The following is a 23767-nucleotide window of genomic DNA, read 5'->3' as shown; positions in this document are numbered from 1 at the left end:
AAAGCTCAGTCAAAGAGGGGGCGAGCGCTCAGTGAAGGAGGGAAATATTCCAGAAATCCATCTGAGCACAGTGACAAAGACGCTGGAGATGGTTCTGACAGGATCCGCTGAGTGGATCCGCTGAGTGGATCCGCTGAGTGGATCCACTGAGTGGATCCGCTGAGTGGATCAGCCTTTCACAGTCACTATCAGTCGCCACTGGTTCCATTTAAATGCACCGTTACCTCACACACATTTATAACCGTGTTCCTTTCAGCCATCAGCAAAAACCCATTTCTAAACACCTTTAAATGATCCTGATGAGGGATTCGATCGTTAACATCGACACACAGAAACCTGACTTTATGCACACAGTGCACACACACTACCAACCACTGACAGATGAAAACAGTGTAATTCAGACAACACATGCTTTACAAACATAGTTTTGGCTCCAAAAAGAAGAATTAAATGATTCAGACTTCCATTTAGCTGATGCCTCACAGTGCTGCCTGACAGGGGAGAAGTCTGTTGTCAGCACTTCCTCCAAACACGCTCTGACTTTGGATTTGTTTTCCAGTCCAGAGGAGGGAAGCGACCTGAGATCATTACTGAGCCACAGCGGAGAAACTGGGCTCTAAATATTTTGGGAACCTGTTTTTCTCGGGCCCTCTGCAGTTTACTCCAAGGTTGGACTGAGCGGGCTTAAACTGCCATTTGTCAGTTCACAGCTTGTCCAGCTCATGTTTTCAAACCTGCCAACCCTGAACCAACCCTCCATCTCTGCTCTGAAGTCCTGAGAATGGCTCTGCTGAACACGCCTGTTAATTCCGGTTTGTTTGAGGCATCGTTGTGCACTTGACGCTGAAACAGGAAGAGGACTTAGCTGCGTCTCGGCAGCACCTCCGTTCAGGCCCGTTCAGCCTTCTGCTTTGTTTTTTCTCACTGCAAAGCTTTACAGCACGACGCGATAATCTCAGTAACATCCTGCAGTGTGTGTGTGTGTGTGCTGCGTCATTATTTTCAAGTCTTGTAGTGTGTGCATGTTTGAAAACTGCAGGAGTCTGAGCCTGGCTTGAAGCTCGAAGAGTCCACAATAAGTCAGTTTCTGCAGACCAGTTCAGATATAATCACTTTGGAAATGGCTGTAACGACACAGCCTGACCTGACATTAAGCAGCGACCGCACGGGCTCGTCTGTACGCCGGTCAGCAGAAACATAACACTGCAGAAAGATTTGCTTAAATGTCAACGGTCAATTTCACGTGATGTTAACAGCTCGCTGTGAGCCAATCACTGACCTTGGCACGCTGGAACTTTGTGGGATTTGAGCTGACCAGTGCGGGTGTAATGTGCTGCAGTGCAGAGGTGACGCTGCTCAGGGCCTTCGACACAGCTTCTGATTAGGACCTTTGTTTCAAAGTCTTTACAAAGCTGGCTGTCTGGGCTCTGAGGTGGAGCTGCCTGGCAGGAGGCCTGTTCACCCCTGAGCTCTGCTCAGACTTCTGAAGCTCAGCTACCTTTGATGGCACCATGAAAGTTGTCATGGTGCCAAAAGGCTCCGGCCACCGCTGCACATCCACACCGCTTTAATGGAAACTATTCAAAGTCGCAGCAGAGCTCCATTTAAAAAGCAACAGTATTGATGTAAGCACTAAACATGGGGAGGCGGCAAAGGAGGAAGGAGAAATGGTTCATTTATATGAGCTGCACTGGGCCTGAACAGATGCATGTGAGCCTGCACAAGTTTGTAAAGAAAACACAGGAGCATCACAACAGCAGTGACGAGGAGATTTCTGCATTCAGTGACAAACTTCACACAGAACAATAATTCATCTCTGAGAGATAAAACCACGTCTGTGTGTGAAATGACAAGTAGCCAATGAGCTGTCATCAGTTCCATTTCCAGGTGTGTGGAACATCAGCATCGATGAGGCCGTCGAGCTCAGCGGCCTGAGCTCTGTCACGACCTGGATGGATCTCAGTGTCTGAGTTCAGCCGTTACTCGACGGGCTCGCCCAAACGGCCTCAACAACAGTGTCAGCTACTTTTAAATTTCGTCATGGAGCTGAGATCAAACGTCTGAAGTCGAATTAAAACATTTCAGTCGACAAAACCTGGTCGGAGGAGTTGATCCCTGATCATCCACTGATCACTGTGATGGTTTGTGTGTCTCCTGTGCTGTCGAGGCGAGCGGATCAGCGGCTGCAGCAGCAGCTTTCTTTCCTCGTCGAGGCGACACACGCTGGCCTGTTTTCTCTGGTTCATGGAACACAATGTGTTGGTGTCACACAGAGGTACTTCTGTGCAGATAAATACTCCAAACGCACACAGACGAGTGAATATTTGCGAAATGAACTTTAACTTTGATCTCCTGCTCTCCTACAAAGTGCCGCATCGTGCCGAGAGAGGAAACGTCCTGATTGATGATTGTGATTTTCTGGATGTGTTGGGAGTCGACCTACCTGGAAGCTCTTTGTCTCCCTTCATCCATCTGATGGTGGCGGCGGGCTTACTGCTCATGGCGGTGCAGGTCATCTCTGTCTCGTTGCCCTCGCTCAGGACCTCATCCCGAGCCTCGATGATGGGGTTACCGGGAGGAACTACAACCGAACGCACAAAGAAAACTCTGTAAAACACATAAACAACCGAGTGACCTCAGCAGTGACACCATGTACTCACACACAGTACACATCACAGTGAAACTACCAAAGCATTTAGAATACTGCAGTTTTGCGTGTATGCTTTGTTTCATGACAGTGTGAATTCTGACCCATTTGGCCTCCCGTACTTACAGCCTGTCTACTGTGTATTAGCTTGTTTAACATTATGACAGGACTTAACATGAAATACACGACTCTGCTGTGGTCACGTCACCGCGGCTGCTGTCAGAGTCTCATGGCGAGCTGTCGTCCATGCTGACCGCTCTCCGCAGTCTGAGCGTTGATTAACAGGCTTGACCTCCCTGCTTCTAATAATGTGTTTGTGTGCATCTGAATGCGCGTGTGCTCGGCTGTTGTACTTAGCACAGTGATGTCAGCGTAGGCTTCCTGCGGGGGGTCCGTGTAGAGCTGACAAACATATCGACCCTCGTCTGACAGCGAGACATTAGACAGCGACACCCGCAGCTCGTTGTCTGAGAAGTTCACCAGCTGAAAGCGAGAGTCTTTCAGTGCTGAAGGAAAAAAAAACAAAACAACACTTGTTAGAATTCATACGGTGCATTCACACAAACAGGAAGTACACACATGCTTAGTATAACAACAAGTAGAAGTACACGCACAGCAGTAATCCTCACTTTAACTGCTAATTCTTACTGACTCCTTAAGTATTTGCAGGATTTGGAGGCATTTTTATGTCAACTTTAGGGGCCAAATATAAACAAATCAAGCTTCATCATCTTTCAATATTTGGTGTCAAATCCTTCGCAGTGACGATCTCAAACCCAGAATCCCTCAGCGGCGCCGCTCGCTCTGCTGCAGGTGCAGTTGTGTAAATATTTCATACATTTCGTAGGCTTTATGGACAAAGGCGCCGCGATTCATTTTCTTGCCTGGAGTGCATCACGATTTCCTGCGTGCTTCAAAGAACTTTCCAGGGAGAGAAGAAAAAAAAACAAAAACACCTCCATCTAATTAGGCAACAACCAATCAGAGTGTAGCATGATGTAACGCCGTGTGCAGCGAGGAAAAGAAAAGGAGAGGAAATCAAAGCAGGGGACGTAGTTTACTCCGTGATAACTGCTGCTGCAGACATGCTAAAAACACGGCCTGCATGCTCTCACCCTCGACTGTCCTTCAGCTGGCCTACAGACGGACTAATGACAAATCCATGAAGCCTGTCTCCTCCTCATCTGCAGCCTCTCTCATCTCGCCTCACCTTGATTGCCCACCTACCTAAGCACACTCTATCAGCCGTAATGTAGACTGGCAGCATGTGGTAGAGATGAAAGCCTACCCGTCTCCATCCCCCTTTGATGTGCTGATAAATTCTGCTCTGACTGACAGCGACTGCAGGCTCTTTGCACTCTGCACTCTCTGACTATAGATCTGTGTACTCATCCTCCAGCGCTGCTTCTTTCCTTAAAGCTTAAGGCATTCAACATGCAAACTTCTGACACAGAACGCCCCAGAAACAGACACACGGTGAATAGATGGAAAAACGGACGGGCTGCGTTATGACTTGACAGAGGGAAGACGCTCCGGCTGTACGACGGGAAAAAGGGCGTTCATGAGCGCACCAGCAAGAATACTAATCAGCACAATTGATTTTGTGCATCATTAAACACGAACATCAGACACATCTGAAGTGAGTGGAGACGAGGAAACAATCTGCATCGAACATTTCACACTTTCAATTTCAACATTTGTGCTGAAACAGGCTTTGGTCGTCCAGTCAGCCGCTCCAACATGACAGAGCGCCGCCGCCGCCGCCGCCGCCGCCGCCACCTTCCCGCTTCCCTCTTCCTTTGATTATCCTGCCAGAAAGGTGCGCTCACAACGCTCCGAACGACAAACACCTGAGAGGCTCAAACACGGCGGGAAAAGTTGGCACGGATCTGAAAACGCAGCTCACACGATTTTTAGTTTTCATGCAAACGCTTTTGTCTTCCCAACGCGAGCTCCTCACATCCACCAGAAAACTTAAATGGTTGGTTTCTAGTGGTGCAGCTATTATTTTCTTTTATCTGAGCACAATGAAGCCCTTATTGTGGCACATGAATAACATGCCCCTAATTAGTGTAGCTCATTCAAAAGCCTCGTTAGCCCTCATTAAAACGAGAGGTCAGACTTTAATCCGAATGATTTAATTGAATTAAATGTTCCCAGATTCAAAAATACCAGTGCTGCAGTGTACAGAGCAGTTTTCAGAGGCACAGCGGTGAAACGCTGTCATGGCAGAGATATTCACGATCGACGGATCGAAGGGCAGCGCGGTAAAAGGCGCCCGATGGTCAAAAGGTTGAGGCAGCAGTGCAGGTGGGAGATATGTTGGTATTTCTGTTATTACATGAGAAACAGCCTTTGTTCAACATGAAGTTTGTAGGACAATATGTTCTCAACCAAACTCTTAATTTTATAACGCTGCACTGAATCAATTAGATCTTCATCAAGGGTCTGTGGAATTCATTCATTTTGTCCTTCAGGAGTCTAGAAGCAGCTTTAAATCAATGAAAGTGCTGTGAAGGTCACCAGAAGCAGACTGTGACCCGGAGGACGATGGCGACGACGCCGTCACTGACAAAAGATGAAAGAAGAAGAAGTTATTTATTATTTATCCTTATGGAGCACTGCTGTCAACAACTTGTGGACTTTACCTGAAGTAACCGCAGTTTGAACTGCAGAAAGATTAAATCAGATTCAAAGGAAATAAATAAGACATCGTCTCTCCTCCGGAGCTGAAGTTTCCTGTTATGTTTCGGCGTGTTTCACCTTTTCTCTTCTCAAATATTCTAAGAGATGTTGAGTGAGGTTGAGGTCTGCTGAGTCCAGAGCTGGAGCACAACTTTAGAGAGGAGATGGATCGCAGCTGCAAAGTTCGACAGTTTGGAAGCTACAACTGTTCCATTAAGGCAGCAGTTTGTGTCTCACCTCGTGACTGTAGATTCACCTCCAGTCTGTTTGTTTGGCTCTGCATCCTGATAAAGACGCTTTTCTACCTCAAAGATTGGTACACTGTCCTGCAGACGCCGTGATCGGTTTAGGTCTTGCTGGTCTTTCTTTGAAGGAAAATTACTTGGTTTGGAAGTTTTTTTCCAGTCGGCTTCACACTGCCCTCTCAGAAAACATCCTATTAACATCGACAGAGTTTCAGCGGCCGGGAAGTGTTTCACTTCGCTTTTACACTTTAAACAGGAAAAATCATCCGAAGGCTTGTCATTATTTGTCCAGCAGTGAGTGAAGATGACGTGGTGAAACTGTTTTTTGTGCCAATTTCTGTAAGTTGACCTATAATAACCTGGACATGTGCGCTGAATTCATCCACAATCGTTAGGTTTTGTTTCATGGATGTAGTTAAGCATCGTTATCGCCGCTCGTCCGCAATCATGACACATATTTACATTTATTGTTAGATGGCGACTCTAGTGACGAGTAATTATGACGGGGGCAAAGGAGGAAGTCAGGTGACGCAGAGCAAGATGGTCTGTGGGTGGGTCAAACAAATACAGGACTTTAGCTCAGGACACTGTGGGGTCCAGCATGACGCTGTTCCAGCACGATGGAGGTCCGCCTGTTTCTGGGACTCTCCGGCTCTCGCGGACGTCGTTTCGGGAGTCACCGCCAATCGCCGCAGTCCGTCGTTTTGTTATGAGGATGAGCTGTATGCTTGCCACGTAAGACATGATGTCCCCTTCCTTCATCCTGGCTACAAAGATCTGATTGGCCGACAGCGGCGGACATGCTGACCTAATCAGAGATGATGGTTGCGATTCGGAGCTCTGCAGCCTCCATGGCCGAATGACTTCTGTCTCCACTTCAGAGAAATATCTTGCTCTTTGTTACAAACAGCACAAAGCTAACAGACACCTCACACTTTGTGCTGGAAACATCCATCAATATTTGAACGAAATATTTGGTGTGTCAACAAATTGACGAAATCCATGCCAATCAGATATAATCCATTTCACAAAAGCATTTCTCAGAGATCTCTTAATCCTCTTATGCATCACTTCTAAATAAGGCATTGTGGTCTAAGCAGGAGCTGAATGAATAAATACTTCCTAATACACACTGAAAAGAGACACCGAGGCGCTGTGGCAAGGACACCGTTCCCTAAGCTCCAGGTTCGGGACAACAATACTGTGGGCTTAGATACAAGGACAGGCGATGAAGAACAGCCTGGTTCACGCAGCAGGGCTGAACACAGTGGTACGTCTCAGTCCTGGCAAAGAGAAGGTGAGCCGGACAACACTGCAGACAAGTCTTTTATGGGCACACCAGAACACACATTCAATGCTCTTTGTGCACAAAAAAAGAAAAGTAAATGACCTTTAGCTTCACGCTCTTTCGTTCTTCTTCTGTGGCTCTATCATATCTGATAGCATGAGAAGGACATCACAGATGTCTGACAAAGGTAATTGATAGTCAAGTCGTTAGAAGAGAAGACTGTCCAAACTCTGAAAGCCTGTAAATTATCTGATCTGTCAGTTTTTACAGCTGATGGCGATGAAGCTAATTTAAAAGCAGTGATAAGACAGTACAGAGCCGTCCTGAAGTGCAGCCAAGGAGACTCTGAGAGGAAGCTGACAACGAGGAAGTCCAACTTTTCTCTCCCCGTTCAAGTGACTGAGGGCCGCGTCGCTGTCATGCTGATCGCTGCTGATAAACAGCGTGCCAGCTTTAATGAGCCCTGTTGTTCTGTATGCTGCGAGCGCTCCACGCATTTATTTTTATAAGACCGTGAATGTGCACCAAACAGAGGAAAACTAGGAAAAGGTCCAGGAGAGGAAAACAAGTTTAGCGTCAACATGGAGTGACAGAGCAGTAAACAGCGGAACATCAGTGTAAACGAAATGTGTGGATTTACGAGGAGATGGATGAGCGTCGGAAAGGATGTTTGGATTTCAGCGCTCTCAGCCAAACTGAGCAGCTTCTTCCAAAGTTAGCGCCGATAGAGCAGAATTTCATCTTTGAGGATCCACAAACAGCGATGGGAGCGATTCGTCCTGACAGCTGTTCGTAAAACATGAAGATAATCAAGTGATCTCGGACAGCTGAAGCATCATGTGGGCTGTTTGCAGTCATGTGATGTTAAATTCAGATGGAGGGCAGGAAGTGAAAACTGCAGTGGATGAGACGGAGGACAGTTCTTACCGAGCTAGTTTAGGCAAGCAACTTTCTTGTTAGCAGTTGGTCCACGACCTCGGTACTAAAGTGCTCCGGGATGGCTGCTGTTCGGTTTTTCAAGGTTGCGTAGCTTTTATTGTCCTGAGGAGCAAACGTTCAGCGCCGCGGTGCTGAATGTTGATGTTTACGTTACCTGTACGTTACAGACAGGGTACGTTATTTACGTTCAGCTGTCTTGAAACCGTTGATGCTGATTTAAGGTCAGTGTTAGTCGTGCCCTTCCTGCCCTCCATCTGCAGTTCACGCCACAACAAAACAATGATGTGACGTCATCTGCAAACAACGTATCAGCTTTAGCTGAACTTTGGTTGGAATTTGTCTCAGATATTTTACAGTGTAGACACTCGACAAAGGTGTAGCTTTGCAGCAGGTACACGGATTCCTTCAGTGTGTGCACTGTTTTAAGTTTGGAATATTTGAGTCTTCCTGTAACGTTTGGATTAGACCCTGATGTCCTGGAATCATGTCTCACAGATCCAGATAAACAGCACTTTCAACCTGAACTGGACTGAGTGCTTTCCAAAGCCTCTCATTCACCCACGCACACACGCACACACGCACACACACACACACACACACACACACACACACGCGCGGTGGCCATGCAGGGCACCGGCCTGCTCGTCAGAGACAATCTCAGATTTAGTGTTTTACTCAAGGCCACTTCACCTTGCAGACAGGAGGAGCCGGGACTCATAATGTCTCACGGTGGTAATTTGCTAAAAAGAGGTCACTTTTCAGGAAAACCTCGTAAACACGGGTCGTTGAGGTGTTTCACAAAGTGACAAATGGCATCGAGGCGTCATGTTTTCTCCTCGTAGCAGGTTTCTGCCAGTGTTAACGATTTACCCACCGATTCACGATTAGTGGCATTCACGCACATTTCATGTTTTGAAGTTGTCAAGTTTCGTTGAATTGCAGAGAAAATAGGAAAAGCAGGTTCTGAGTCTCACTCCAGGCTGTGCAAACACCACGCTATTATCCATTAAGCTGCTGTGATCTCACCATTGAAATGTGGCTGACAGCGAAGGTAAAATCAGAGTGGATGAGTCTTGTGGCGAAAATTGAGATCAATACAACCCCTAATGGCTCCTTCTCCCCTTTTTCACCTCTGCTGAGTGCATGATTTTAATTCATCTTGCTTTTTCTTTCCCCTTTCTTCATCCATCCTCGTTCTTTCTCTGCATTTCATTTGAATAGTTTTTTCTTTCCTGCAGCTCCAGCCGAGGATGACTCCCATCCAGAGAGAGCAGGAGATGATGAGTGCGCCTCGCCTAAGTGGCTGCAATCAATTGTGATTAGTGGCTGCCGCTACTTTTTGAGAGGAGCACATCAAAGTTTTATTATTGGGTGTCAGAGTGGGTGAGACGGGGTGGGGCGGGGGTAATTACATTCTTACAACCAACCTCCTCCTCACTCTAGGTGGAGGCCAGGCCTCCACCGTCTGAATCCAGAGCACGGACGCCTCCAGCTCTGCTTCGGCAGCTGCTCAGTCTCTCTTCGGCTCGGCTGATCAGAGAACAGCCTGCGCTCGTGCTCCTTTCAGGCATATTTATAATCTGCATCGTTACGGTTTCACAATCCCAGGAGTCCCTTTCAGCTCAGTGACATTATCAATCACAATCACACTCTCTTTTTGATTTAATAAGTTCGGTTTGCACAGAGCACACTTTGGATTTTCGCTCAACTTTTGCCTTGAAACATTTCTTCAAGCGTAATGTTGATATTCCCCATCGTGTATATTTATATACTTCCCATTTACAATATCCTTATCCATGTCCTAATTGTTTTAGATGCATCCAATTATTATTTGCCGCCGCTGTCGCCTTTCCCTGAGGGGACGGTTTTAAATCTAATCTGATCTAATTCAATTTCATCTTGTTTACAACCTTTGGTAATTTTTATTATGCTTTGCTTGATTAGAAATTTTCTTTTAAATAGCCTCACAGCAATGCAAACCTTCATAAGTTTGGTCTCAGAACACACATCCAGTGATTTCATTGTGCCGTCTGCCAGACGACCGTCGCCTCGTCTTCCTTCTGCATTAAAGCTCCGTTCAACCAGACTTTGATGTTAACACGAACCAAACGACATTCACCAGCCGCCCAGCTGGCTTTTACCTCTTCTGCAATGTCTTTTTTTACTGTACTTTATGATGCTATAGATTTTTTACTGTGTTATATATTTTCTACCATGCACCAGTACAAAATAGCGTATTTTTCATTTTCATTTCTCATGTGCAAACCAACATTTTCCATTGTTAGCGGAGCCATTCTTCATAAAGCAATGCTATTTTTTATTCTTTTTGTATATAATGTACATATATATATTATTTTGTGTCCGTCTTCTAGTCTGTTTGTCTCCTTTTTATTGTTGCTGTCTGTAGCAGCTACATTTCTCTGTGTTTATATTGCTTATTTGCTATTTAATGTCTTTTTTACTGATGCCCTCTATTTTGTGCCATCCACTCTGCTGCTGTAATGCTGGAAATTTCCCCACTGTGGGACTAATAAAGGAATATCTTATCTTATCAGTCAACCTTTTATCTTTATCTTATCTTAGAGGGTCAAAACCTCACAGCTAAACACTTTCTCAGGAGCTGGTGGAAACCAAACTGGATCTAAACTGAGTGTAAATATTGATCTTGTGTTTGTCAGGTGGCTTCAAAGCAGCGGTCTTTGTGTTTCACGTGTGCTGGTTTCTGCATATGAAACCAGTCGGCGACGCAAACGATGAGATGAGATGAGATGACGATGCATCAGGTTCGGTTTCCTTCAGGCTTCTGACCTGCAGTGATTCAACAGGCTGTAAATCCAACAAGATGTTTCTTAGATTTCACGATGGACTCACCACACGAGGAGCTGCTCGACAGAATCAAAGACAGGAGTGAGATGAGTGAGTTCTGGATCTCAGCCAGTCCGTTCAGGACCGACTCCCTCCTGCTGCTCCTGCTTGACATTAACATGCCAGCCCTCTTTCAAGTGTGAGGATGATTTAACAGTTACTTGTTAAAGATCCCGGTCACATGCAAAAACTGATCCTTTCTGCCTCAGAAACATGCTTTCTGCTTTGGTGCGAGTGATGACGGTGAGGCCGATGTGTGGTTTCTTCTCTTGGCTCGGGCGTCGAACACGGCGTTTTGGACTGCCAGTGAAACACAGTGACACACTGCTGCCTACTCGTGCTTCAGCACCGGTCCTGATTGTGTAACAAAACCACCACCGAAGCTCAGTCCCTCTTCAGCGGGGCCGTCTTTGAAACCATTTGGCCCATCACGACTCAAATTTTTGAGAAATGCGTCCAATCGAGTTCCTCATGTGGAAATGTTTTAATAGATTTTCTCTCCCCTCCAAGCTGCCTCATTAAGCCGTTTCCACATGGAGCCTTTTACCCTGAACCTCGCCGGCCTTCAGTAGACAGATCACCCGCCGCCACAGAGGCTGCCCCCCCCCCCCACACACACACAGCAGAACAAGGGCAGCGTTAGTGTGTGAGTGCTCCTCTCAGCTTTTTTGTACAAGTCACCATGTAGGTGTGTACTCAAAGACAAAGAGACTCTGCTTTAGCGAATGATATCAGAGGTTTGTGCCTGTGTCCTCATGAATAACCGAGGATAAGGAAGTCCAAAGTGTTACTTCAGCCAGAGAGATCTGAGATCTGCTCACAGTCTCCAGCGTTAAAGCTGCTGTATTAATAAATGCTTCTGCATCTCTGCTCATCAGTTTGACCCCTGTGACGTAACACCTCCTCCACAGCCTGCATCTGGGTGCAAATGTAATCAGGCTAAATCATATCCAGACACAATCAGCCAAAGAAGAGAGAGAATTTTAAATATTATTTTAAATGACAAAGTTCAGACATTTTGGAACAAGCCCTCCGGTTATTAACACTGAGGAATCTTTTTTCCCCCCAAAACAATATTTGTGCAATTTTCCAAAACTAATTGATAAGAGAAGTGGAGCAAAACAAACAAGCGTACAGCAGTTTGACCTACGACCTTCCAGGTTAAACAGGTGACCTTAAAGGAGCGTTCCACCCACTTTACACACATCTGCATGTTCATCACAGGGAGCGATCGGCCTGTGACAGCAGCTGTGTCCTTCCTCCTGTGGATGTGGGGATGCTTAGTCTGGTGCATCTGGTAGGTCATCAGGGGTGAACTCATCTTTGGGATGACAGGACTACATAAATAGGGAAAGAACTACAATCCCATGATGCACAGCAACAAGCTCTGCACTCCAGTGGAAAGATGCAGCTGTTTACCAGGAGGCCTTAATGACAGACAGCCTGTATTTGCATTATGGCAAACACATGCGCCGGCGTTCCTCCTGAAAAATGAGGATATCACAGGCTCTGCTGCTTTGATTATGGTGATTCTGTTTCTTGAAGATTTTCAGAATTGCAAAAGCAAACTGAAATTCAGTGCAGCGCATCCATCTCCTGAAGCTCATGGACGTTAAAACCAAGCGAACTCGATAAGATGAGTCACAGAAAGCCTCAGAGTGACTCTGGGTGGACATGAAGCGGAACAGTAGGCTGATCAATAGTTACTCTGTTTGTAACTGCAGCCATTTTCAAAGCGCCCCCTCCTCTCTGCCTTGTCCTGCTCTCCACCCCACGCTCACTCACATAATCCACCACCCCGGACTCAGATGGAGATGGCAGATGTGATATTTTGAAGGGGCCAATGTTGTTTGGAGGCTGCCTGGTGGAGTCCACGTCATAATGAAGCAGTGCAGCTGCAGTGGAGATGCCTGGGAGGGATCACGGCAGATCAAGGAGCCCCCCCCCGTCAAAGAAGAACACCTTGCCCTTGACAGCCAGCTTGTGGGAGTCAGCTCGTGGTGGCTCGGCACAACAGCAGATAAACACAGAGCTCTTAAAATACGCTCGAGAGCTTCCTGCCAGTGTGCCCTTGTATAGCACAACCCCAAATCCAAAGAAGCTGGGATTCTGAGTGAAACAGGAAGAAAAACAAAACGCAATCATTTGCAAACGAACTGCGTTTATCGACGGTGTTACGAAGCGCTCCCGAGCCCATGAAGTGTTTCTGGAAGATTCAACAACATCCCCGTCTTCAGTCGCTCCTCCTGTCCCAACTGTTGAACGTGTTGCTGCATCAGATTCAGAATCAGCAGATATTTACAAAAATCCACGAAGCTGAAACTGTTCAGCTGAGTTTATGCCAGAAAGGATCAGCTAATTATCACAGTCTTTCTTATTCATGGTTTCCACAGAGTCCCAGCTGTTCTGGAATGAGGCCTGCATGTGGAGGGCGCGTCTGTAAGCGGGTGAACATGACGAAGGAGGGCGGGTGAGCGTGGAGGAGGCCTGACACTCAGCTCACGGGGGACCAGGACGTCTCCGGTGGATCACAGTCAGTCATGAGCCCATGTTCAGTATGTGTTTGAGCTGTGAGTGCACAGCAACCAGCAAACAGTTGGACACGTTCACCATCATGCATGTGTGCAAAGCAAAAGGCGACACTACGGGACAGCTGAGAGCAGGGGTCTGAGATTCCACTTCATTTTCTCTGTTTCTTCACATCGAGTTCTTGTGGCTGACATGTTAGCAAACAGGCGCCTACTTCCACATCCAGCACGCACACAGGAACATCAGCGTTCGTTTGAGGTCGCGTTTCTGTCCACCTGATGAATGTTAGCCCAGTGTTAGCTCCACTTTTAGCTCTGGTGGCTAAATGCTGCACTACGTTCACCAGCTTCTTGCTTGCAGCTGTAAAGTCCCTGGCTGCATATTATTCGCTCATATTCACTCAAAAAGTGCGCTTGAGATCGGAAACTTTTGCTTTAATCATGCTGCAGTTGCCAGAAGTGGATATTGTAGATAATAAACACATGAAATACATTGATGAGAATATTTTCTCATTAAATCCATTTCTATCACGATTTTCTCATATAAATTACTCTTACATAAACTTTAGGAGACGGGGTTGGAAAATTAACGAGTCAGTGAGCATCTTTTCCCCGTACACCGCGAACTGACAGCGTAACACTGCTGCTATACGGTTACAGAGGTCGACCATATGTTATAGTGAAGTCAACATTCTACACATCAGGGGCTTAAAAAACATAATTAAAGAAACCGAAACCCGGCAAGACGGAGCAGAGAACAGCGTAAGTCCAGCTGAATGCAGCTAATTAGAGCTGTGACACGATAATTGGGCAGGATAAGGATAAACACAACAGGTCATTAAATGTTTAGGGATATGAGCTGCTTTTATTAAAGCGGACACGCTGAAAGCTGAGCATGTTTGGTGGATTGTATTAACCTCGCTCTGTATTAATCCTGCAGCAGACATATGGGTCAAACTTAATGCAGCTCCCTGGAAGTGCAAGTAACGTAAGAGAATATTAATTAATGTTAAACAACTTCACTGCACCAGCCACACGCTTTGGTTAACATACACATTTTATGTCTCATTTCTCAGCTTCGTCCTCCAACTGTGGTTTGACAGTATTTTACCAAATACAGATCATATGTCAAATGTCCACCTAATTTTGCAACTGCTTGCAAAATGAAGGCGTGAAACTGAAAACTGATAAATAAAAGCCTGATTGGGAGTGATTTCCACGTCATCTGATCACATCAAACTGCTTCAGACTGTAATTAAACACATGTGACTGGACATCGTCACCTGCTGTAATAAACCCTCAGATGATCTTTTATGGACGAACTTGTGTAAAACTGCTCCATGTGTGCTTTGAATCAACTGCAGGAAGGTAAACTGGACTGTTCAGTGAGAGTAAAACCCTGAATCCAGAGACGCTGCGACTCAAAATGTAAAGAAAACCAGAGTCAATCATTAACAAACGAGCTGCGTTCACTGACGAAGTCTTTCGTGTTCATCTCCTTCATCCAGTCATGTGTTCACAAAGTGGTGAACCTCGCTCCATCCTCTATGAATGACTGAGGAATGTTCCAAACAGGTGTTTTTGGAGCGTTCCACAGCTTTCCCAGTTTCCAGGTGAGTTTCTGGAATCAGGGTTGAATAACTGCACACTTCACTGTCGATTTGAGGTCTTTAAGGACTGAGGCTGTTTTATCTTTTTGACATTTATGTTAATAAGAACAAATGATTGTTTCAGAAACGTCAGCTGCTGTCAGAACGCACTCAGACCCTTGTACATCCCATGATGCCCTCTTGGTTCCAATGCTACACTCACACCACATCAAACACGGACCCTGAGTTCAGCCAAAACACTGAACAAACAAACAAACAAACATAAGGGAAACAACATCAAACCAACAGATCAGCCTGTTCCGTTCATGTTGGGATCTCATTTTGATTCAGACTTTTAACGCTGCATCATGAATGTCTGCTTTAGTGACGCCTCTGGATGAAACATTCGAGTCAAATCAGTCCAAACCAAATGAATGAACTTACCTGAAGAAGCACGCTAACGCGCACACAAACACACCTGAGCTACAGACGGCGGGCTGCTGTGGAATACTCACGTCTCATGTCTCTGAAGTAAATGGTCTGTCTGTTGGGGTTGAGCAGCTGGATAACGGAGTCGTCGTTGTTCTTCACCCGACAGCTGATGATCGCCATCTCGCCCTCCACCACCGACACATTGTCTGTCACCAGGTTCTGACTCACCACTGGACAGGACGGAGACGAGAGGACAAACGTTAGCGCCGGCGTGTTGGTAGATGCAGAAAAGCAAAGGAAAACAAAGAAAAGGACAATCCTGAGAAGAGCCGAGCGACTTTTCCCAGAGCGCAGCAGGAAAGAGAAGACGTGGATTCCTACATATCACATAATTACAGCGATATCTGGGCGTGTTAATGAACCAGCATGAGACATGGCTGCAGAAATGATGAGCGCTCATGGGACTAACAGCAGAGCAGGGTGACTACAGATTATCCATCAGCCTCCATGTTAGCAAACAGAAACAAATCAGGGCTCCTCAAACAGACAAAGCAAAAGATTCAAGAGGAACCTTTTTATTTTCTATTTTTCACCCACAATATAAAGAACAAAAGCCTCTAATTGTCCTTTCTCAAGTGTTTTGGTGGAAATGAACATTTAATGAGCGCAGCAGGTGGCGGACCCAAACCCTTAATGTGCGTCCGTGGGAATAAACAGACCTGAGCGACCAGAAAAAGAGCTCGACGAGCCTGCGGATGAGAAAAATCAGGCCCGGCCGCCATCGGTCATCAGCCGCCATGCAAACACAAACAATATCTGAGCCTGAAGAACGACGTCTTTGCAGCTCTGCGCCGCTCCGGTTTGAAGAACTACACTAATAACACATCAGACTGCGCTTTGGGGTCCTTCCACTGTTGGCTGATGGTAAGTTTTCAGCAGCTTCGGTTTATTTTAAATGATCGTCACAAAACCAACGCTTGGCAGCTCTCAGTCCCCAGCGCAGTACTTTTATACTGCAATACACAAGTATTACACACACGCTGCAGGCTGCACTGACAAACACAAGCAGGCCGCCAAATCAGAACTATTTAGGAAATAAACTGACTCTACTTGAAATGTTTGCAGAGGAAGGATAACGTGTAAGACATCAGACTGAAATCAGCAGCTCCACCTCAGAAATTCAGACAATCAAAAATGTCAAATCACAGGAAGCAGCGTGAATGGACCTCTGATGAGCCTACAAATGGTCCCTAATGGCAGGATCAAACTACAAGACATTGATGTGTTTCCAGGTGATGACGGCCGCCTCGTGACACGTGTCAGACCACATGTTGAGCCAATCAAAGCGAGCAGCTGCTGGTGCTTTTCGTGACCAGTAATCAGACGGGAGGGACCTCTGGGATCAGGTGTGTTGTAAATGTTGTCCTGCGGATGTTCGACCTACGTACGTCCATTTTCAGCCTGATACTGTGGAATCTGAGACCAGCGCTGAAAACCTGGTTCTGGCCTTTGAAGCTCTCAGTAACGGAACAGCCAGCCGATTCAACGGACTCAGCCGAGCAGTTTTAATTTAGAAAAGGATCACATCGCACCGGCACCCCACCTAAGAATATGACAGCTGTGATAAACAGACGGTTCAACATGAGGCTGATTTAACTTCTGTCATGCTTGTATGTTGTTATATGTTGCTCTGTTTCTCCGTCACGCCGAGACGCGGGGCCTCGTAAACGAAGCGTGGACCGCTGATGTTACACCTCGAGAAGACACCAGATCAGATAAAGAGGCTGCCGCTTTGCCAAGCTTTCAATTGAGGTTGAGAGAAAACTTATGGATGAAGTCTTTGTAATTCCCCCTTACACTTTCCTCCTACATGGTGATGAAAATAGCATCACAAATAACATCTCAGAGAGGCTAAAAGGGCCGACTCAGGGGTGGAGAGGAGTGTGAGAAGCAAAAGAAACTAAAAGAAGGCACGAAACATCAACTGCTAATTTGCATGCCTCAGTTGTCAAGCACCTCTAAATATCCCTGCCATTTAGGAGACAAGGAGGATGAGGTGGGAAGAGAGAAATTGCATCCTCTGATGCTGACAGATAAGGATAGACAGCTTAACAAACGAGATTCAAATCAGCATCCCTTGGTGGCCCAAACACAGCCCTAAATAAATGAACCTCGCCGTCTTTAATATTCAAGACTGAACCTCATTTTCAAACATGTGCAGGAGTGGGCGGCGGGGTGGGCATCTGGTTATGATAATACGCTAACACACTACAAAATGCATTTCAAGGCATCCACTGAAGGTTACAAGGCAGCAGCAGGGTGCTGCAAGGTGTCTGCTAAGTTGTGTTTTAGGCCAGTGGAGGTAGCAGGAAGGACTTCAAACGGCGGTCGCCTTGTCAACTGCTTAATTGTTCCTGTTGTGCTAAATAAACAACTCTGACACGCTGGAAGATGGTATGTGGAGGCGGGGGGCTTTACACTAATTAATGGCCAACAACAACCGTGTGCGGCGGCCACCGAGGACGCTGTCAGAGGTGCTGCAGGAAAAGCACTTCTGACATCTTGGTGGGCAAAGGCTGTTTAAAGCTGCAACGTGGAGCTTTTTCAACTTTCAAAGGGTATTTTTGGCATTAAAGTCTGGAGGGGGGGCTGCGTCAGGGGGCCAATCTGAAGAACCAAAGGGAAAAAAACAAAGGCCAAAGCTTGTAATGAGAGCAGTTTATTATTGGACAAGCTTTCATGGTACAACCTGTTGTCTGTCGACTGTGACCTGTGGATACCTCCACAAAGACTCTTCGCCTTCACTGATCACAACGCTAACCTTTCTGAGAACCAATGGATCGCTTCTGCAGTTTGGGGTCATTTCCACCTTATTAAAATCAGTAAACGTGTTCTTGATCCTTTGGTTATGGAATCCGTTACAGTAACATCAAGTCGACATGACTTCCTGTCAAAGCTACGTTCATTTTCTCGTGTTAACAAAATAAATATTTCATGAACGCCAGAAACCCGAATGTGACAAACAAACGTCACCTCCATCCCTCAGCGCGGCACAAAGTGAAGCTCCGTGTCGATGTTTTTAAATGCAGATGGCTGCCTGCGCCGGTTCAGTACCTGTGACGGCTGCTTAGAAGAGACAGCTCATCGATATGTGTGGAGCATCAAGTTTACCAGCTGAGGGGCAGGAGGACACGGCTAACAATACACTTCCTTCAAACAAAACACTCACACTGAAGCTTTTAGTGAGAAACATTCAGTAACTGCTGACAGTCCTGCAGCACCGCATGACAACAGCAGCACATAAACTCTCATAACTGAATCAGACATTATGATAATGGAACATCAGAGATGGTGGGAGTAATATATAATTACCAGTCTGAGCTGCACTTAATGCACTTCCTCCAAATGTTTAAATATATCAATTAATTTGACTTTTTCCATCACAGATGATCGTGTGCAGTCACACACAAACACAGAGGCAGCATCAGCGTCCGTTTGTCCTCAGCCTGACAGCAGACAGAGCGAACGGTGGAGAAAAGTGGAAAATCAGAGTCGCAGTACGTCAAAGTTAGGAGGAAGAGTCCGTCTGTCACTCAGCCACGCTTTCACATCCGGCCAACGTAAGTCAACACATCAGACACCTGAACGCACCACTGAGAGTTCATAGCATCAACAAAAATGAGTCACTGTGGTAAATAAGGCTGGTTACTGCACAGCTTTTGTTACAGACGTGTAGCACCACGCAAAGGTTCAACAGAATCAAAAGGATTCAAACCGTACCAGCATTAGTACAAATCATCAGAAAACGGTTTGGGAAACGGTGAACATATAACTTAGACTACAAAATGTGTAATAAATGGGTTAAAACATGCAAAAACATCATTATCTTCCTGTGCCAACACTGTCCAGTGACACATTATATAATGGCATACTTTCATTCTTCTTCAAATATAAGCAAACCGAAGACCAAAAATATAGAAATATTTTTCCTTGCCTGCTCATTATTTCTACAGCATAACATGAAAGATGCGCAGCGTGATGCTGTCAGCCTTTAGTGTATCTTTTAAGTTCTATCTGGCGTCATGTACCTCTGATATTTCCGACTTTTTTCTCTGGCCAGTTACATATTTGGCCCATGGCAGTGAAGGGGGCCCAGATTTCAGCCTTCGGCCATCCGTGTCAAAAAGTCCAAGCAGCCAATCCCAGATTAAAGTTGTCAGACAATGACACTCTCACGCTGCACCGTACAAAGCTAGCCCGAGGCCCAAGCTCACTAAGACGGCAGCGGAAGAAAGAAGAGTCCACGCTCCGTTTGCCTGAGCGAGCAGCTGCGTGTTTCCATTTGATTCAATAAGAAAGGCGTGCATATTAAGTCAGGTCGCACAGATGGCCGCCGTGACAGCGAGGCCGCCTTCCATCAGGAAATCAAACTCACTGTCTTACTGACACCAGGCTGCACATTGTATTTTGTACATAACAAATCACTCGCACACGGGATTGAAGGATAAAAAAGGTTGCCGAAAATATGAAATATTAATCGTAGCATCCGTCTGTCAAAGCGTCTTTTCTCCCTTCCCCAGCTCTCCCTGTGGTGATATTAGCAGTAATAGCAGTAGTATTGCATTTTTTATCAGCTCTACTGTTAGATATGCATTTATTCATCCCCTGTCTCAATCAGAAACATGATGTAACATACAGTAATCTTACACAGTACGCTATATTTCTCTCAATTATGCACCTATCGTGTGCGCCATCCTGCTCTCTGCACTGCTCACGATCGCCACAATCAATCGAGAGATATCAATTTCCCTTTGACGGATCCAGGTGCGAGTGCATGTGAACGGCACAGGCGACAATCATTTTCTCCTTTTTGTTGGTGCGGCTCCTGCTGATAACATGACGAATCCCTGCGCGCTGGGCGTTGATGTGTGCGTGGGCGAGCAGAGAGTGGCGGTGTTTGTGTCTGATTGCACTCACTCTTGTCTGATTGCATGTTTTCACAGATTGTATGTCTGATTGTGCGTCTCCGTGTTGACCGCAAGGAGTTAATTTCTGAGTAATCTCTCTGAACAAGTGCACGAGTGCAGCAGTTTCCCTCTTGTTATACCTCACAGGGCATTCTTTACCATCATAATGGGTGCGAGCTGCACAATGCAAGACCTTCAAGGTGCGTGTGGCGTCTACACGTGTGAGCGGTGTAATGTGTCTCCTGATGACTGTGAAGATCTGAAAATGAAAATTATTACTCAAACCATCATCACCTCCATACCGCCACCATCTATCTCTGTGCACCCAGTATTCGTGCAGTTGAGATAATTTGAAGTCTGACAGAGGCGCTCAGGTGGATTGTGGGTCTACAAAGTGCTGATTCGGGTTTTGAGACACCCCCCGTCTCCTGCTTTAGGTCAGTGTCGACTTTTGAACTTTGTAACAGGACCATCATCTTTCACCAGCTGCTGTGAGCAGCAGAAACTCGCCTATAAAAGCGTTAAATATTCTTTCGTCGCCATGATCATAAATAAAGACACTGACAGAAATTATTTTGCAGATGCATTCATGAAAGAAAATGTCCTGATTGTCTTGATAAAAACTAATCCTGCAGCACTACATTTCTTCCAAAAATGTTCACAATCTTAAATCGTAAAAGTCACTTTTAGGAGACGGCGATGTGTACTGATGTGGCAGCTGTGACTTCTGTGTTACTGAATCAAAACGACAAAAAGAACATCTAATAAACCAAATACGCCCTGAAGTGAGCAGAAACTGAGACAGAGACATAATAATAATAAAGTTCCTGGGGGTCAGTCAGTATCCTAAAGTCTGCTTACTCAGATTTTCCAGAGCTTTCAACCACAAACGGTATGAAGGTCATGAGATGTGAGAGTATTCTGAAGAACTTCAGTCTGAGTAATGATCCAGGAAACTTCAGCTGTCAACAATGAACCAATTTACTTTCACATTTCCATCAATTTGAAGCGAACAGGTGCCGAAAATGGATCAAGACATTGAGTAAGTCTTGCGATGTTGGCCAGCCTCTGTGGATAGACACATGCACCACTGGCAGTTCAGCTACTGTGGGCTGCAAATGATGCATATGCTGTGGGAATGAATTAAATTTAGGCCGTGCATTAGCATCAAATATGCTGTCTTAAATTTACTGAGACATGGGAACACAGCTGTTATCCAGAGGGCCGAGACATTGTCTGAGCAGCTTCTTTTCTTTGCTAACATTTAAGTTTACAGTTATTTTAAGTGGAAATTCTCAGAGAACATAAATCGAAGACTTTCCATTAACTCTGAGCACTATAAATCTTTGAGGCGGCGGTAAACATCACAAACAGCACTCCTTCAGGAGAGCTCTGAGTGATGGAGCAGCGCTTTAACCACATGTGTGAACACCTGGAGAGAGCTGAAAAGTGTCAGAGGATCAGCCTTTAATGAGATCAGCTGTGGACACAAAATCAGATTTCTGTTGTCTTTGATGAGAGAAGTGAGCACGATGGGTCTTCGTTTCTTTTCTTTGAGTGCCATGTATGCCATAAAAATACTATTGCCAATATTTTTATATATATGTATATAAAAAAAAACTACCAATGCCATTTGTTGAACTGCACTTGAGAAATGCTGCTGCATGAAAGGGACACTGAATGGCACGAGTGGATGTACAATATGTGCAGTTAAGTGACATCTAGTGGTGAGGTTGCAGATGACAACCAACCAAGTCCCCTCTGCTCACGGTTCACTTCCAAGCATGTAGAAGAACCTACGGCGGCTAAAAACGTTGGGTTTGCTGGAAGAGGACCTGCTCCCTCCACGGACACGAAGTTCACTCTAAGGTAAAGAAACCACCACATATCCACTATACACCAATGAAAACATGCTTACGAGTATTATATTTAATTTCTGCCAGTAGATCCCCGACAGCCTACGCACTGGACCTCTAGCAAATCTGACTTATTGTTGGTGCTGTAATGATCGAGCAGACCAGCAGTCACATGATCGGACATTCATGTGGGACTGTTTAAGGACATTTTGAACGCCCTAACCTTTGGGTTTACGGTTAAAAAAGGGGCAGTTTCACATTAAGCGGCGACTCCTTCATTTACGTCCTGTTTTCTGTCTCGTCTGCGTTCTCAGATCTCAGCATTTACACAGAGATTAGAACAACTGACGGCCAGATCCACATCGGAATAAACCAGAACCATCCTTTAAATCACGAGGTGACCAAAGTGGAAACCTTTGACTTTGCCTTTCAGATTCTATTTGATGCATAAGACGAGTGCAGAGCTGCATTTGGAGCCACATTTCAAGCAGAGTCTTTGAGAAGAGAACGACCCTTCAGCCGAGCTGTCTGCTGTGTGAATGCCGGGTTAGAGCAGCCGACCGACAGCTCGAGGCGGCCCAGAAAAGGTCAAGATCCTTGTATGGCCTGACCACTTCAAACAGTGGAATCCCTCTTGGTGAGGATTTGAAGGAGGCAGTTCAGTTAATCTGTGTGCGAACAACGACTGTTCAGAGGGAAGCTCAAAGATATGACACAGAATTTGCAGGAGATGATCCCATTGGTCACTTTAGTGATCAGACTCCACAATAAGTCTCTGGTGTCTCCGGCAGACTGTTGCCTTCAGTGACGCTTGTTAACGTACAGCGGGAACATCACAGGCGACCTCGGGGGTCGAGGGTGTGACGCACAATGACATTCGAACAAGTCGGAGTGCCGTTTTGAGAAGAAATGTTGTTTTATGTGCTGCTGTAAAGAGGAAATGAAAGACACTGCCGTCTACGGCACCTTTGTGAGTGCAGAAGGCGCTGACGATAATTCACCGCTGAAGAGATCAACGCAGTGTTTTATCTGCTCTCCATCGCAGGCCTGTGCAGCTTTTAGCAGTAAAAGATTTACACTTTCTGTGGAGTAACTGCAGACGCGCTCACAGATTTCTATTGTGCTATTATTGATGTTTTGTGTACCTTTTAATGTGTTTATGAGTTTTACTGAGCAGTGAACGGTTTTATGGAGCCCTGGTGGGTGGCACATTACAATGCATAATACGACGACTGTTTAGCATTTTGTCATTAGCTGAAAATAAACAGCTGCAGTTTTTCAAATTCATAATCCTGAGTGGAGCAAATTAATTCCAGCAGCAATGGGGCCGCGGCTGAGGTGGCTGAATGTTTTCACACTGGCACGGCCTTCACTTTGTGCCGGAGTTAAAGGGTTTGTTGTACGTGCTGTTACTTCCTTCAATGCATTGTCAGCGCCCACTGAAACACCAGTTTTACCAGTTACAGATACACCAATAAACCGTTACATCAGGTAATTATTTTGCTACAGCAAGAAAAATTACGTCTTTATAAAGATTTTTCTTATGCAGCGACTATTTTGTGACCTCTGATTATTTGTGATGTGCAGTCATGAGCAGACCTTCCGTCCTGATGGCGGCAGCATGAAGCTGAAACCCTCTGACAGAAACAAACTGGGACTAATTGAGAGCAAAATAACAAACGGCTTCTTGTCTGATCCCACTATGACTAATAAAACACGTAAAGCA

General features: G+C 45.7%; 1 protein-coding gene across 10 annotated transcripts in view; it reads right to left on the bottom strand.

Moving 5' to 3' along the window:
• cadm1a (cell adhesion molecule 1a) overlaps window positions 1-23767 on the bottom strand; it is a 314635-nt gene that overhangs the window by 56896 nt on the left and 233972 nt on the right. For all 10 annotated transcript variants that reach the window (XM_076750042.1, XM_076750040.1, XM_076750041.1 and 7 more), the window contains 3 exons: window positions 15302-15448; window positions 3001-3153; window positions 2444-2581 (listed from right to left, as the gene is read on the bottom strand). In XM_076750042.1, coding sequence (XP_076606157.1) covers window positions 2444-2581; window positions 3001-3153; window positions 15302-15398 — 388 coding nt within the window. In that variant the 5' untranslated portion in view covers window positions 15399-15448. The remainder of the gene's footprint in view (window positions 1-2443; window positions 2582-3000; window positions 3154-15301; window positions 15449-23767) is intronic.

This window comes from Chaetodon auriga, chromosome 15 (assembly GCF_051107435.1).
Source record: "Chaetodon auriga isolate fChaAug3 chromosome 15, fChaAug3.hap1, whole genome shotgun sequence".
NCBI classification, from domain to species: domain Eukaryota; kingdom Metazoa; phylum Chordata; class Actinopteri; order Chaetodontiformes; family Chaetodontidae; genus Chaetodon; species Chaetodon auriga.
The sequence above is the reverse complement of the archived record's forward strand: the minus strand, read 5'-3'. Positions and strand labels throughout refer to the sequence as shown.